Source organism: Phocoena phocoena, chromosome 2, assembly GCF_963924675.1.
Source record: "Phocoena phocoena chromosome 2, mPhoPho1.1, whole genome shotgun sequence".
Lineage (NCBI taxonomy): Eukaryota > Metazoa > Chordata > Mammalia > Artiodactyla > Phocoenidae > Phocoena > Phocoena phocoena.
In genome coordinates this window covers 144600853-144614853 of record NC_089220.1, presented here as the reverse complement: position 1 = coordinate 144614853, position 14001 = coordinate 144600853, and the positions used below count along the sequence as shown (strand labels likewise).

Here is a 14001-nt window from a genome sequence, read left to right as displayed (position 1 = left end):
GAAGCCCCAGAGGCTGTGGGGTGCATCCTGGGATGGTTTTTGTAGCACAGCGCAAGCCCAGGTTTCAGTGACATGGTGACGCAGTGACCGGCTGGGATGGGAGTGGAGGGGGAACCTTCAGTGCTCGGCACTCCCCAAATTCAGGCCTCTTTTACTGCTCAGTTCTACAGCCTCCTCTGACCCGACCTCCTGCCTCCAGATGGGTCGTCCTTCTGTCTCTTCTCACCCTGCTGTGATCTCTCCAGCACAGAGATCACAGCAGTCCGTCTCTAGAGGAGAGACATTTGCTGGCTCCCCACTGCGCTTTGCAGCCTGCACACAGGCTTTAGGGGCCAGCTCTGCCTACCCTGCAACCTACATTTCCTGTCCTACTTGTCCCTTTCTTGGTGGAGTCTCCCTGATGCCCCCAGGCTGGAAGGAGATGCCCCTGTAAGTGTGAGCACAGATTCTGCTTTCTGTCATTAAACCCATCAAGACGGCGCCTTTGCCTTTCTCCTCAGCTACTCGAGTATGTGTGTGTGTGTGTGTGTGTGTGTGTGTGTGTGTGTGTGTGTGTGTGTGTGTGTGTGGTGATCAGATCTGCATTTTGGAAAGTGGTCTGGCTGCGGAGAGGCACGGGGATGGCGGGACGCAGCGGATGTAGGGAGACGGTTCTCCCAGCATCTCTAGAGCCCTGCTTTCAGGCACGTGGTGGGTCTGCACGTCCCCACCACCGCTGAACTGAAGCCACATGACCTGCCTTGTGGTCATGTGGTCAGCATGGTTCACTTCCGGGGGGCGCTTTAAGAGCCAGGGAGAGATCTGCCACATTCTCTGCCCTTGGCTGTGGCAGCTGTGGAGGCAAGTGTCAGGATGAATCTCCATCAGGCTGGGTCCCTGAGCCATCACAATGAGCAGTGCCCTCCTGCCAACCACATGGGACCTAAAGCGTGAGCAAGAAATAAAGCTCTGTCATGTTCCTGGAGATCTGGGGCTTGGTTGTTACTGCAGCATGACACCACTCATGCTGACCGGTACACCTGTTAGGAGGCCCCCACCTAAGTCCAGACAAGAGATGATGGCTGTCTGGACTAGAGCCTTGGAGGAAGAGAGGGACAAGAGTGGATGGTCTGAGAGAGATTCAGGAGGTGAAATCCATGGGGCGGGGTGAAGGTGTGGCTGCCAGGGATGAAGGAAGCTCCTGCAGCCATTTTTTCTCTTTCAGGGGCATGCTTGCTCAGACATTCTCAGAAACCCATAGGTTATTTGAGATAAGATTTACCATCCTACTTTTATATCCAGGGTCAGGGCTCCGTGTTGACTCGCTTCAAACCTGCCAGAGACCCAGGTGATCTGGGTAATTGCTTCCTGCAGAAGGAGCCTTGTCCTAAAGGTGAAAGCTGAAGCCACAACAGCTACATTGAATTGATTGGACCTACGGTGCTACGCTAGGGCTTTACAAATAGCATCAAGTACCACACTCAGAACACGGCTGCCGGGTAGGCTGTGTTACGGTTTCCATCTCACAGATGGGGAAACTGACGCTCAGAGAGCAAAGACCTTCCCTAGGTAGGAGGTGACAGAGCCAGGATCCAAAGCCAGTGTGTGGCTCGAAACCCACAACTTTTACCTAAGGCTGCGTCATTGCCAGAGACAGAGAAACCCCTCAGTGAATGAGCTGGGAGTCGAGGCTGCGCCCTCCTCTCCAAGCAGTGGATGATGGGCAGTGGGGGAGTCCGAGGCTCCCAGCTGTTCCCTGCACGACAGCCGCCTTTACGGAGGTGTTTGGGCGTTGGCAGTGCTCTGGGCCCCCCTCAAGTGCACGCGTCACCAACTCTCCTGCATAAACATCGGGGGCTGAGTCCTGTTCTTGGCTCTGTACACATGGGCGCCGGCTCCAGGCTCCCACGGATTCCAGGGAAACGGGACCGCAGGGTGTGGATGCCTGCCTTGGGGTGTTTATCCTTGACTCCTGGGTTTCGAGGTGCAAGGTTCCAACCCAAGCAGAAACAAAAGCTGCTTCGCAGATGTCACCAGAGAGGCAGTGGCATCATTTCGCTTGCTGTTAATTCTCTCTCTCCCTCATTTTTCATTTATCTCGGCAGAGAATGGTAAACTCACACGGTCCCTCAGCCCAAGTCTTTATGCTGTACTTGTGCTTGGAGAGCTCAGGTTTTAGAGTCAGGTAGACCTGGGTTCACATGCCAGCTTTGCCACATATGCTCTCCGTAACCTTGAACAAGTTACTTACCATCTCTGAGCCTCAGTTTGGTCATCTCAAAAATGGGTTTCCAGGTAACCTCACAGGGCTGTTGGGACGATTAGGGGAGGTATTGTATGTAAAACATGCACTCTGACCCTTACTTCTAAGGGGAAGGAAGACCCTTCACAAACCACCAGCCAAATACATCAATGAATCCCAACCTGATAAGCGATGTGGATGAAGGAGAGAGGGTTGTCCCTGCCTGTGATGGGGGACCTGGGGCTCCTCTAGCTCCTGCGGTGAGGGGAGGCCCTCAGGAGGTGACTTTTAGGCTAAGACCTAAAAGGAGGTCTTAGGAGGAGGAGAAGTTGGTCACTAAAGGCTGTGGGGAGTCGGGGATCATTCCAGGCACAGGCAGCAGCTGCTGTAGAAGCCTTGAGGTGGGAAAGAGGAGGCAGGTGTAGGGTGAGGAAGGAGGGGGATGGGAGGGTGGGGCAGAGTTAGCAGGGCAGGCAGAGGCTGGAGCCCGCTGGGTCCTCCAGGTCATGTTGGAGAATCTGCAGTTTTTCCTAAAGGCAATGAGAGCCAGTGACACTTTCAGTGGCTTAGCACACGGTCAGGTGTGCCCTTTAGAAGCTCACTCTGGTGGCGTGCTGTGTGGCAGGGGACTGGCGTGGGGCGAGATGGGACCATGTGAGCGAGTTCAACACATCAACCCTGACACTGTGAGCTCCTGAACCAAGGCAGGGGCAGGGAGAGAGTCCGGACTCCTTAGGATGGAGAATTCCTGGCACTTGCTGTTTACTGTGGGAGTGAGTCTAGGGAGAGTGCCCTACTCCACTGTGAGCCCTTTGAAGACAAGGATTAAGTTTGATTTTTCTCTGTATCCACAAGACCCAGCATGGGCTTCACACCGAGAGCCAAAATGTTTACGGCACGCACAAAATGGCAGTGAGATTGTAGTGTAGGCTTGTGTGCGTACAGTCTGCTTCTGACCTTCATCCCACTGTCGCCAAGCAGAGGGGCAAGGACCTGGTACTTCCTTGTCCCAATTAAGGTGTCATTACTGAGCTGCTTCAACCTCACTTCAGTGCTAGAAATATCTGGGGGCTGGGGTGGGGAGATGGGCACCCCACACACTTACCCCTGGGGTCCCACACCTGCTGGGCTGGGCCTGGTCTGGAACCGTGGGGCAGCCCTGCTGGCCCTTCCATAGGTGCAAGGATCGTGGGCTGAGTTGCTGGCACCACGTGTGTGCATGACGTCCCTGTGTCTGGGGGGGGGGGTTGCTTTTCGAGTACACTGACTCCCCTACATTCACGTTTGTGTTTTTCTGATTGGCCCAGAGGGCTGAATGTGCTACAGCAACAGGCAGGCAGGCTTTGTGGTGAAGACAGCGTAGCTGCACAGAAAGCCAGAGAGCCTTTCAGTTGCTGCCTTGCTGGGTGGTGCTGGTGAGATTGTTTCCTCATCTGTAAACCGGGCACACTCATGGCTTTAGGGCTGTTGTGAACAGGTATCCACCAGGCCAGCCAGAAATGTGTCCTGTGAATGAGGACCAGGAGAGGGACTTCCTCTTGTCTCCAGGGAAAGCCACCCACTGGGTGGATAACAGGTGCTAATGGGCACCCCCAGCTTCCGGAGCCTCTGCCCACATCAGTGCTGAGGTTCCAGCTGAAGGGATCTGTGTCCCTTCTGTTTTACAGGAATCAGGAAGAGTCTGGGCAGGGCGGGGGGGGGGGGTGGCGGTAAGGGGAGTGCTGGGGTTGGTTTGGTCAAGTCCACCACTGAGAAGCTGGGGCTGGAAGCTCTATTTCGGGGGGCTGAGAGTGAGGGTGGGAAAAGCCAGTGTGGGGTGACTCCATGCCTAAGCAGGGCAAGAACCCCAAGGGTCAATCTCTGAACCCAAATTCGAAGTCCAGGGCCTCTGGGCCTTCAGTGTGTGGGCTGTAGGGTCAGAGGTGAGGGGGTCAGGGCTGAGAAAGCAGGGCTCGGGCCAGCGTGTGGAGGGGTGCTTGCAACTGTCAGTCAGCACAGGAGTGCGGCTGTGCCCCTCCGATCTCAAGAGGCCTCGGGATTCCAGGCCAGAGCTACCACAGACGCTGTCAGAGCAGCGTAAAGCAGCCAGAGGATAGCACATCATGTTAGGATGGGCCTGGGCTCCCAGAGCACCCTGAGAGCCCTTCCTGTTAGAGCATCTTCACAGTGTAAGGTGAGCATCCTATTGGAGCATCTTCACAGTGTAAGGTACCATCTTTATCTGTGTTAATCTTCCCTGGGGGCCGGGGACTGTGACATCCAGCTTCCTGGGCCCATGACCCCATACCAGGCCTGGACTGGTGCACAGTCAGTCCTCAGGACATGAAATGTGGAATTGACAAGCTACACCAGGAAGTTCAGCTCAATTAGTATCTCCTGAGCACATACTATGTGCTTTGTTCCTGACTCATCCCTGTCATTCGGGTGGTTCCCAGCCAAGACTTGGTTTCTATTTCTTGAGAAACCATCTCTGGCCCCTCCAGATGGAAGCTGCCTGCTCAGGCCTGGATAAAAATGACATCCTGCTAAAACCAAGTCTTCACTAGGTGTTGGCCAGTCCAAACTGATAGCCTCTTTGAGGCCTCCTAACATGGGTTCTCTGCCACATGCCCAGCAGGTTTTGAATCAAGGTTTCCTGCGGTTTACAAGGCAAACCCAGTCACAGAATGGCTTGGAGCTGGGCCTCTCATGAGGGTGCTCTGTGGGTGCAATGGGGGCCCCCCCTCAAGGAGAAACATGGAGCAGCTGCGGAGGCCGTCAATTTTACTCAAAGGTTTAGAAAAGAAAAAGACAGAAGTTTTTATAGACACGTGCAGACCAAAGGAACAGGATCTACTTTTCCATACGAGCCAAACTCTCGGTCTGGAGTCAAATGGAACATCTCTATAAGTGTACGAAACAAAGCACACAACTTTAACAGAAATTTCCACCTGAGCTGGGCAGCACCAGACCATCCCCTATTACTCCCAACCCTCTTCTGTTCTCTTGTGCCAGGAGGGCTACTCTTGTGACCACATTTGAGGATCTCTAACTGTTGGTGTTCTGGGGAAACGGCTCAGACCACGTGTACACATGGTCAAGTGGTTTTGCACTCCTGTCCCTCCCATAATACACTGCTAGCAAGATTCAACACCCGAGCCAAGAGGTGAATGATCCGGAATCAACGTTAAGATCTCGTTTTCAGGAATTCTTAGACATTGGGTGAATTCTAGGTCTGACTCTGCCACTGAATCAGAAACAGGTAGGTAATTTCTTCCCAATCTGCTCTTCAGTTTCCCTATCTGTAAAATGGGAGGAGTGGGCTGTACAATCTCTCTGAGGTTCCTTTCAGCTTCCTTGTCCAGATGGGTATAATTCAGATTCAATGAACATTTATCATATCAAACTAAAATGGATTGTGAGCACATTTCCGTACACATTATTTGTGTTCTCAAAACCCCAGAAAGATAGGTGTTATTACCTCCATTTTGTTTACGAAACAGCGGCTCAGAGAAGTTTAGTGTGTTAACTGAGGTCACACAGACAGGAAGTTGCAGAGCTGTGATTCAGTCTCAGGCCTGTTTCTGGCTTTGCGTCCAAGGGGCTGAGAGCACATACCGTGTGCCCAACAACAACTCAGCTTCCTTCAGCCCTCTCTCCCTGCCTGCCCAGGAGCTCATCTCTGTGCTCTGGGGTAGGGGGCCGAGGATGGGCACCAGTTGGGGCTATAGGCCACTGGTAGTACAGGTTGACTTTGGCCAACAAGTGTTGATAATGTTCTGGAAGGCTGGCAAAGGGCAGGTTATCGAGGGCTGAGAGGGCATCTCTGGCCTAGCCTGGATCTGGGTCTCCCAGGTGTGTCCCAGGCCCCATTTATGCCTGTAGCTTAAGGAGCTGCCTGCTCTTTGCTTTGCTTTGCTTTGCCATCTGGGAGCCCCTACCTGCCACATGGCTTGCCGTCCCCAGAGACCCACCCTCAAATATTCCTGTCCACCTTTCTCAGCCTTCGAAATCATCTCACAGTACCTCTGGGCTGAGGGCAGGGACGGAAGAGATGTGCTGCGGGGACTGAGCTCAGATCTGTCTCGACCATTAGGAGGGCGACTTCAAGGATGCTTTTATTTCAGCCAATTCAATCACCACCAGTCTGCCTGCGATAATGGCTCTGGAGCCCTCAGTTATCTTCTCAGAACCTTAAGGTGACCTCAACTCCTGGCATGACACCGGGCAAGTCAATTTCTCTCTTTTGGCCTCAGTGACCTCATCTAGGCAATAACCAGCTGGTTGGGTCCCCATGGATTGCAGGTCCCCCCAGCGGTGACATTTTAGCATCCACTATCTTTGACTTTACCTTCCCAGAGGAGGGGGACAGACTAGATGCCTTTGGAGAGTGCATCAAGCTTGAAAATTGCACTCCCGCTGTCTGGTGCTCTCACTCGGCACCCGCTGGTGCCAATCCATCCCTCCACACCAAAGGCACACCCGCGCCCCGCCCAGGCCCCCCGGTAGATCCAAGCCCGGCCTTTTAGCCTCGAAACTCCGGAAACGCTAGAGCAGCGCTAGAGCCGCGACTGCGGCGGTGGCGGAGGCGCAGGGGGCGGAGGAGGAGAGATGCGCCCACTTGTCCCGCGGCCTCCGCAGCGGCCCTGGCGCCAGCCCCGGCGCATCAGAAAGGTCCCTGGAACCCTTCGGTTTGTTGCTTGCGCCCGGGGCCGGCTGGGAGTGCGCCACCGGTCGATGGCACCTAACCGACCCCTGCGGCCTCGCAGCCTCCCAACTTGGCAGAGAGAGCACAGGCTCCTCTTCGCTCCCAGCCGCGGTGAGGTAGGGGCCGCGGCGCTCGCACGCCTCCGTCTCGCCCTTCCCGTGCCTAAGCGCGGGGAATTACACCTCCCCGGTCCGGGGCTCTCCCGGGTGGGAGTGGAGGTGGGAGCACCATTTCTGGCTGGATGTGGGTCTACATTCATTGTTTACGTCTCCCGCGGGAGTCCATCTCTCTCCGCGCCTCATCCCCCTCCGCGTCTCCGCGTCTCGCCCGCTCTGCGCCCGCCTCCCACCGAGCTCGCCGGGTGAAGGGCAGCCGCAGCCCACACCCGCTCCCTGTCCGCAGTCCCTGCCCCCTCTGGCCACCGCGGGGTCACCGCCCGCTTAGGCCAACCCTCCCTTCTCGCCGAGGGCGCCGAGTAGAGGGACTAAAGTTCGGGCGCCTTCGGCCGGCGGAAGGGCCTGCGCCCCGAGGGCCGCGGCCCGGGCGCTGGGAGGTCAGACGCGGCGCTGGCCTCACCTGTTTCTCCAGAGGCTCCTTGGCCGAGAGCGTAGGCTTGGGGGAGGGCGCGCGGTCGCAGACGCAGCCCTCCAGCAGGTAGAGCCCCGAGGGCCGCGAGCTCGAGTCGCTCTCGAAGTAGAAGAGCAGGTTCTGCAGCAGCGCGAACCACTTGGTTTGCCATTTTGTGTTGTCCGAACTCCGCTTGCTCAGGTAGCCCTTGCGCGTGCCGTCCTTGCGCGCCAGCAGTCCCAGGGACGCGACGTGGCCATCGTTCAGCCGGATCCCCTTCTGCATGGTGCTCGGAGGCCAGCTAGACTCCACGCGCTTACATTTTCTCCGCGCGGCACCCGGCAGCCCCTGTCCGTGCGCGCTGCCTCTCTCAGGCGCTCGCTCGCTCCTTCTCGCTCTCCCCTCCCCCCAAATTTCTACAGTCCGGGATCTGGCGCCGAGCCGCGGCTGCTGGAATCCAGATGTACCATTCCCCTCCAGAACCTCTTCCCCGCTTCGCAGAGCCCCCGGGCCCTGGAGATGCTTCCCGACCCTCCCCTGGCGCCGGGCAAACTGAGGGACTGGCGAGCTGCGCGCTGGCGAGGGGCAGGCGGAGTCATGTGACGCCGATCCCTCGAAGAGCCCGCTTTAGCAGCGCGGACAGGGACACACGCACGCAGCCCGCCGAGGCGCAGAGCCGCGCGCAGGCTGCACCTTGGCGCCTCCTCCCCCTCCCCGGACACACAGACGCACACGCATAAACAAATCCTGTCCTCCCTCCCCTGATATCCTCTTCTCCCCTTCGGGTGTTAAAAAGCAAATTGGATCAATTTTCGTTTAACCCAGTGGAACACCAGAGGCTCGCCATCCCGGGAGTTTGCGTCTTTGCGCCCCGCCGCGGCGCACTGTAGACCTGGGGTTAAGTCCCATTTGTCATTTTCTCCTCCAAAGGCTTCCTCCTGGTACTTTATTTTTCTAATCCGTGGTGGATGGAGGAAGGTGGATGGCGAAACAGAGCTGAAAGAGCTTTCAGTTCTAATATTTGCGTAATTGGCCAGGTCACATTCATTTCAGCATCCAGCCCCACTTCTGGTGGCTTCCCCAGCGACCTAAGGACAATACAGACGGAGATGTGGAGGGGGAGGTGAGCGTTTATTTTATTTTATTTTGAGTGTTGCCATAATTACGGGCACCACCCCCTGAGCCCTGAGGTCTGGCCGGCGAGCCGCTGCTGGGAGTTTTCTGCAAATACCCTCCAAAGCCTGAAGGCGGGCTTCAAACGCAGGCGCCAGGGACCATGGGAGCCTTCAAATAGCTGCGCTGGCGCAATGATACCTTAATGATAGATTTTCCGTTCTTATTTTTAGCTCCCATTCGCCTACACAGTTACACGGCATTTATCCGAGAACGTCACAGCGCACGCCTGCTGCACCGGGAGGGCGCGCGGGCCTCCGGGCAGCCGGGGCGCTGGAGCGGGGAGCGCGCACCGCCGTCTGCCGCAGAGGGCAGCGGCCTCGCTCGGGCCGGGAGCGGCGCCCAGCCCGGCCTGGCCTGTTTGCAGCGAGGATAGGCGGCCGCGTAGCCCTCAAGAGGAAGGAAGAAAGGACACCATTTTTCAGAACCTGCGGGCCCCCCCTCCTCCCCCACAGGCAACATGCACACACCCTGGTCTGGAGCGAGGGAAGGGCCTGGGAATCAGGTAGCCCTGGGAAGGTCCAGGGAAGTCCACGGAGAGACACCCGGCTGTGGCTGAACTGGACCTGCCCCGGTCCTGGGCACGATGGCGCAAGCCTGCCTTTTTTAGGTGGGGACAGTTCCGAGGGAGAGATTGACCGTGTTAACCTTACTCTTCCCTCTCGGTTCCCACGCTCCGGGCCTGGGAACTGTCTAAGGACGCGGTGAGGCTGATTTTTCTTCGCGAATAATGAAACCAAAGAAGGGAGATGGCTAAGCTTCTTTATTTAGTCTCGATTTTCCCAAGAAGGTCCCTATACTGTGACCACCTTTACTTCTCTTTTGCCCTCTTTATGGAAGCAGAGTTTCCAGAAGTGAGGTTCCTAATCCAGGCTCTCTTCGTGTAAACTTTTCTATTAGGAAGCCTGATACAGAGGCCAAGGAAGCGTCAGGGAAGGGACACTGTTCTAAGTGCTTCAGATCCGCTAAGTTGTTTAATCCTCACACAGTTCTATGGAGTAGTGTCCACCCCTCCCCCCCGACCCCTCATCAGCTCCATTGTACAGAAACGGGAAACGGGAAACGGAGGTGTGGAGGGGTTGAGTGACTTGTCCAGAGTCACTCAGCTGGAAAGTGGCAGGGGCGGGATTTGAACTTGGTAGCCTGTCCCCACTGGAATTCATTCATTACTTCACTCATTCAGTTACATACACCTCATCCCACCAGTGTTCACTGAGCCCCTAGTCTGTGCCAGGGCTTAGGCTGGGCCACTGGGGACATGGTGATAAATAAAACACAGTCCCTGCTTTCTGGAGCTTAGACCAGCCCAAGGGTTCCTTCTGTATAGGGCCCTTGGCAGGAGGGAAACCATTTTCCGCTGGGTTTGGGGAAGAGGTGTAAATCAGGAAAAGAACTGAATCCACTTCCGTGGACCTCAACCTTGGTGCACTTAGAGCCCCTGGAAAGATTTGTTAAATATCTTTGTTCAGGCTGCACCCCAGATGGGTAAGTCAGAACCTCTGAGGATGGGACATGGGCATCAGTACTTAGAAGGCTCCCCAGGTGATTCGAACGCACAGCCAAGGCTGAGAACCACGGATCTGAAGCTTGGATGAAGAAAATCCCCTCTCAACCTCCTCCCTCCCCACGGCTGGCACTGAGTCGGCCAAATGGCCCCCTCTTGCTGGTTTTGGAGTTCCTGGTGGGAACTCCAGGAATTCCTGGCGGGTCGGGCCACGCTGGGTGGTTGGGCTTGGCTCAAAGTATCCAGGTCAGAGAGAGAAGGGGACAGCAGCCCTGGCACTTTGATTATGTCCATCTGAGCTCCATTCATGTTGCTTTCTCTCCAATCTCTGTCAGCAGAAACCTGAGCAGAGCCTGTGAATGGGCCCTCTGGTCATTCCCCTGGTCTCCAGCCAGAGGCCCCTTGGAAGGCCCTCAGGGGAGTTGGTTAAGGAGACATGGTTTACCAGGCTGGCTCCAGCTTGTGTTGGGGTGGGGGTGCCAGGAAGCAGGTAGGCATGTCTTGTCATAGCGGGCAGAGGTGGGCACGTCTAGCTATCGTGTGTTACCAGGCCAGAGACCAACTCTTCCCCGAAGGTGGAGAAGAGGTCCATGTAAGCCTCACAAAGTGCATCCGGCCTTTGCCTTGTTTCACTGCATCCTCCCAATAAGGCTTTTGGACAAGGGTTAATAACCCCATTTCACAGATGGAGAAACTGAGGCTGGAGAGTGGAAGCCATCTGGTCCTGGAAAACACATGAAAAGCTGCTCAACATCACTAATTATTAAAGAAATGCAAATCAAAACTACAATGAGGTATCACCTCATACCGGTCAGAATGACCATCATCAAAAAATCTACAAACAATAAATGCTAGAGAGGGTGTGGAGAAAAGGGAACCCTCCTGCACTGTTGGTGGGAACGTAAATTGATACAGCCACTATGGAGAATAGTATGGAGGTTCCTTAGAAAACTAAAAATAGAACTACCATATGACCCAGCAATCCCATTGCTGGGCATATACCCAGAGAAAACCATAATTCAAAAAGACACATGTGGGGCTTCCCTGGTGGCGCAGTGGTTAAGAATCCGCCTGCCAATGCAGGGGACACGGGTTCAAGCTCTGGTCCGGGAAGGTCCCACATGCTGCGGAGCAACTAAGCCCATGTGCCACAGATACTGAGCCCGTGAGCCACAACTACTGAAGCCCGTGTGCCTAGAGCCTGTGCTCCGCAATAAGAGAAGCCACCACAATGAGAAGCCCGTGCACAGCAATGAAGAGTACCCCCACTCGCTGCAACCAGAAAAAAGCCCGCACGCAGCAATGAAGACCCAATGCAGCCAAAAATAAAAAAAAAAATTTTTAAAAAGACACATGCACCCCAATGTTCATTGCAGCACTATTTACAATAGCCAGGACGTGGAAGCAACCTAAATGTCCATCAACAGAGGAATGGATAAAGAAGATGTGGCACATATATACAATGGAATATTACTCAGCCGTAGAAAGGAACGAAATTGGGTCATTTGTAGAGACGTGGTTGGACCTAGAGAGTGTCATGCAGAGTGAAGTAAATCAGAAAGAGATAAACAAATATCATATATTAACGCATATATGTGGAATCTAGAAAAATGGTATAGATCTTATTTGCAAAACAGATGTAGAGACACAGACGTAGAGAACAAACCTATGGTTCCTAAGGGGGGAGGGGGGAGTGGGAGGAACTGAGAGATTGGGATTGACATATATACACTATTGATACTTTGTGTAAAATAGATAACTCATGAGAACCTACTGTATAGTACAGCGAACTCTACTCAGTGCTCTGTGGCGACCTAAATGGGAAGGAAATCTAAAAAAGAGGGGATATATGTACATGTATAGCTGATTCACTTTGCTGTACAGCAGAAACTAACACAACATTGTAAAGAAACTATACTCCAATAAAAATTAATTTAAAAATGAAAAAAACCTGACCATCATAAGGCCTAGTGCTACCTGTTACTGATAGGGTTAGCTTGTTTTTCCCCTGAATCATAGCTTTGTACAAATCTATAAATGTATGGATGTAATATCATTTCCTGGATATTTCTCGAGACTTGTCTTATAGCCCAGTATGTAGTAAATATTTGTAAATGCTTAAATAAAAGAGTGGAAGCAACATTTGCAGAGTCTTACAGGGAGGAGCTGTGATGGGGTGTCCTGACTGCTCGACCAGAGCTCATCCCAGAGGACTTTCCTCTCTGGGTCTCCCAACTTCCAGCTCTTTGGGCTGAGATCTCTGCAGATAAGGAAACAAGAAGGAGCATTAAGGAGTATTTTGGTGGGTTTGATATCTGCATTTAGAAATGGCCAGCTAATGACAAGGACATCACTTAGTCCAAATTCCTATTAAGTCTTTTTTCTTTTTTTAACTTTTATTGGAGTGTAGTTGCTTTACAGTGTTGTGTTAGTTTCTGCCGCGCTGCAAATTGAATCAGCCATGGATGAATTGGGAGATTGGGATCGACATATATACACTACTATGTATAAAATAGATAACTAATGAGAACCTACTGTATAACCCAGGGAACTCTACTCAGTGCTCTGTGGTGACTTAAATGGTTAGGAAATCCTAAGAAGTCTTCATGGGGGGATTTCCGCCAGCCTTCGGACTAGAGGTCAGCTTGGGCATTTGTTGACATGGGTGTTGTGTGGGTCTGACCTGCCTTTAGGCCCTGGGAAGAGAGGATCTCCGGGCGGTGTGTGCGTGTGTGTCTGTTGTGTGTGTGGAAATATCTGAGTGGTGTGATGTGCATGTGAGAGGTGTATGTATGGTGTGTGTGTAACATTTAGAGAACCTTTGGTTTTTTGACAACATACTCTGAAAGAAAAATGTAGCTTTCACATCACTTAAAACAATGAAGCATTAAGTATGTGGAGTCACAGGGCTTTTGGAAATGGAAGCTTTGTCGGTAGGGGCTCACTACTCCAACTTTGGGCTCAATTGGTTAGCTTTGCCCCAGGATCCACATGCAGATGTCAGGGGTTTATACCTTTACTTTCTGGCCGGTGAAAATAGCCATATTATACCATCGGAATATAAGTGTAATGCAGGCTTTTTGTAAAGTATTAAGGCATTATAGAAAGTAAAGAGAACTTCTCCATTGATTTTTTTTTTTTTTTTGCTATTTAATGTCCTTGACTTTTCTCTTTGCTAATATATTTACCACAATAGGCTTCTATAACACACGCTATTTTATAATCTCTATCTCTCTCTTACTCTCTATTTACTTAACAGTATGTGAGGACATATTACTTCTTCTCATATTACTACAAATTGTAATCAACAGATTCTTTATGATTGGGCATTTAGGTTGTTTTCAAGTCATAGTTTTTGGAATAATGCTGCAGTTAATATCTTTGTATATACATTTCCCTCCCTTAGGCTAAATTCCTGAAAGTGAAATTTCTAGGTTAAAAGAACATATGTTTGAAACAGTACCTATTAGATTTCCAAAGAGAGCTTTTATTCTTTACATGGCTGTCCCTAGGGATGAGACTGTCCATTTCTCCATTTCTTTGTCAATCTTGGATATTGATATTATCCATCTCCTAAATATTTGCCTGTTTTGAAAGAACAGAAATGATATTCCTTTCTTGTATTGATTTTCATTTTTTAAATTGCTGTGAGGTTAGACTTTTTTAATGTTTATAATTATTCACATTCCTTTTGGGAATTTCTTGTTAATATATATTTTTTTCAGTTGCGTTTATATTTTTCATGTACATCTATCACAGTGCTTTATGTAGGAGGGATATTAACCAGCAGTTTTTATATGTGTTGCAAATAATTTTCACAGTCTGTTGCTTGTTTTTAACGCTCTATAC

General features: G+C 52.3%; 1 protein-coding gene across 2 annotated transcripts in view; it reads right to left on the bottom strand.

Moving 5' to 3' along the window:
* Positions 1-7760, bottom strand: part of RASGRF1 (Ras protein specific guanine nucleotide releasing factor 1) — a 103814-nt gene extending 96054 nt beyond the window's left edge. For both annotated transcript variants that reach the window (XM_065871293.1, XM_065871294.1), the window contains exon 1: positions 7485-7760. In XM_065871293.1, the coding sequence (XP_065727365.1) occupies positions 7485-7760 (276 nt within the window). The remainder of the gene's footprint in view (positions 1-7484) is intronic.
* Positions 7761-14001: the final 6241 nt, after the last annotated feature.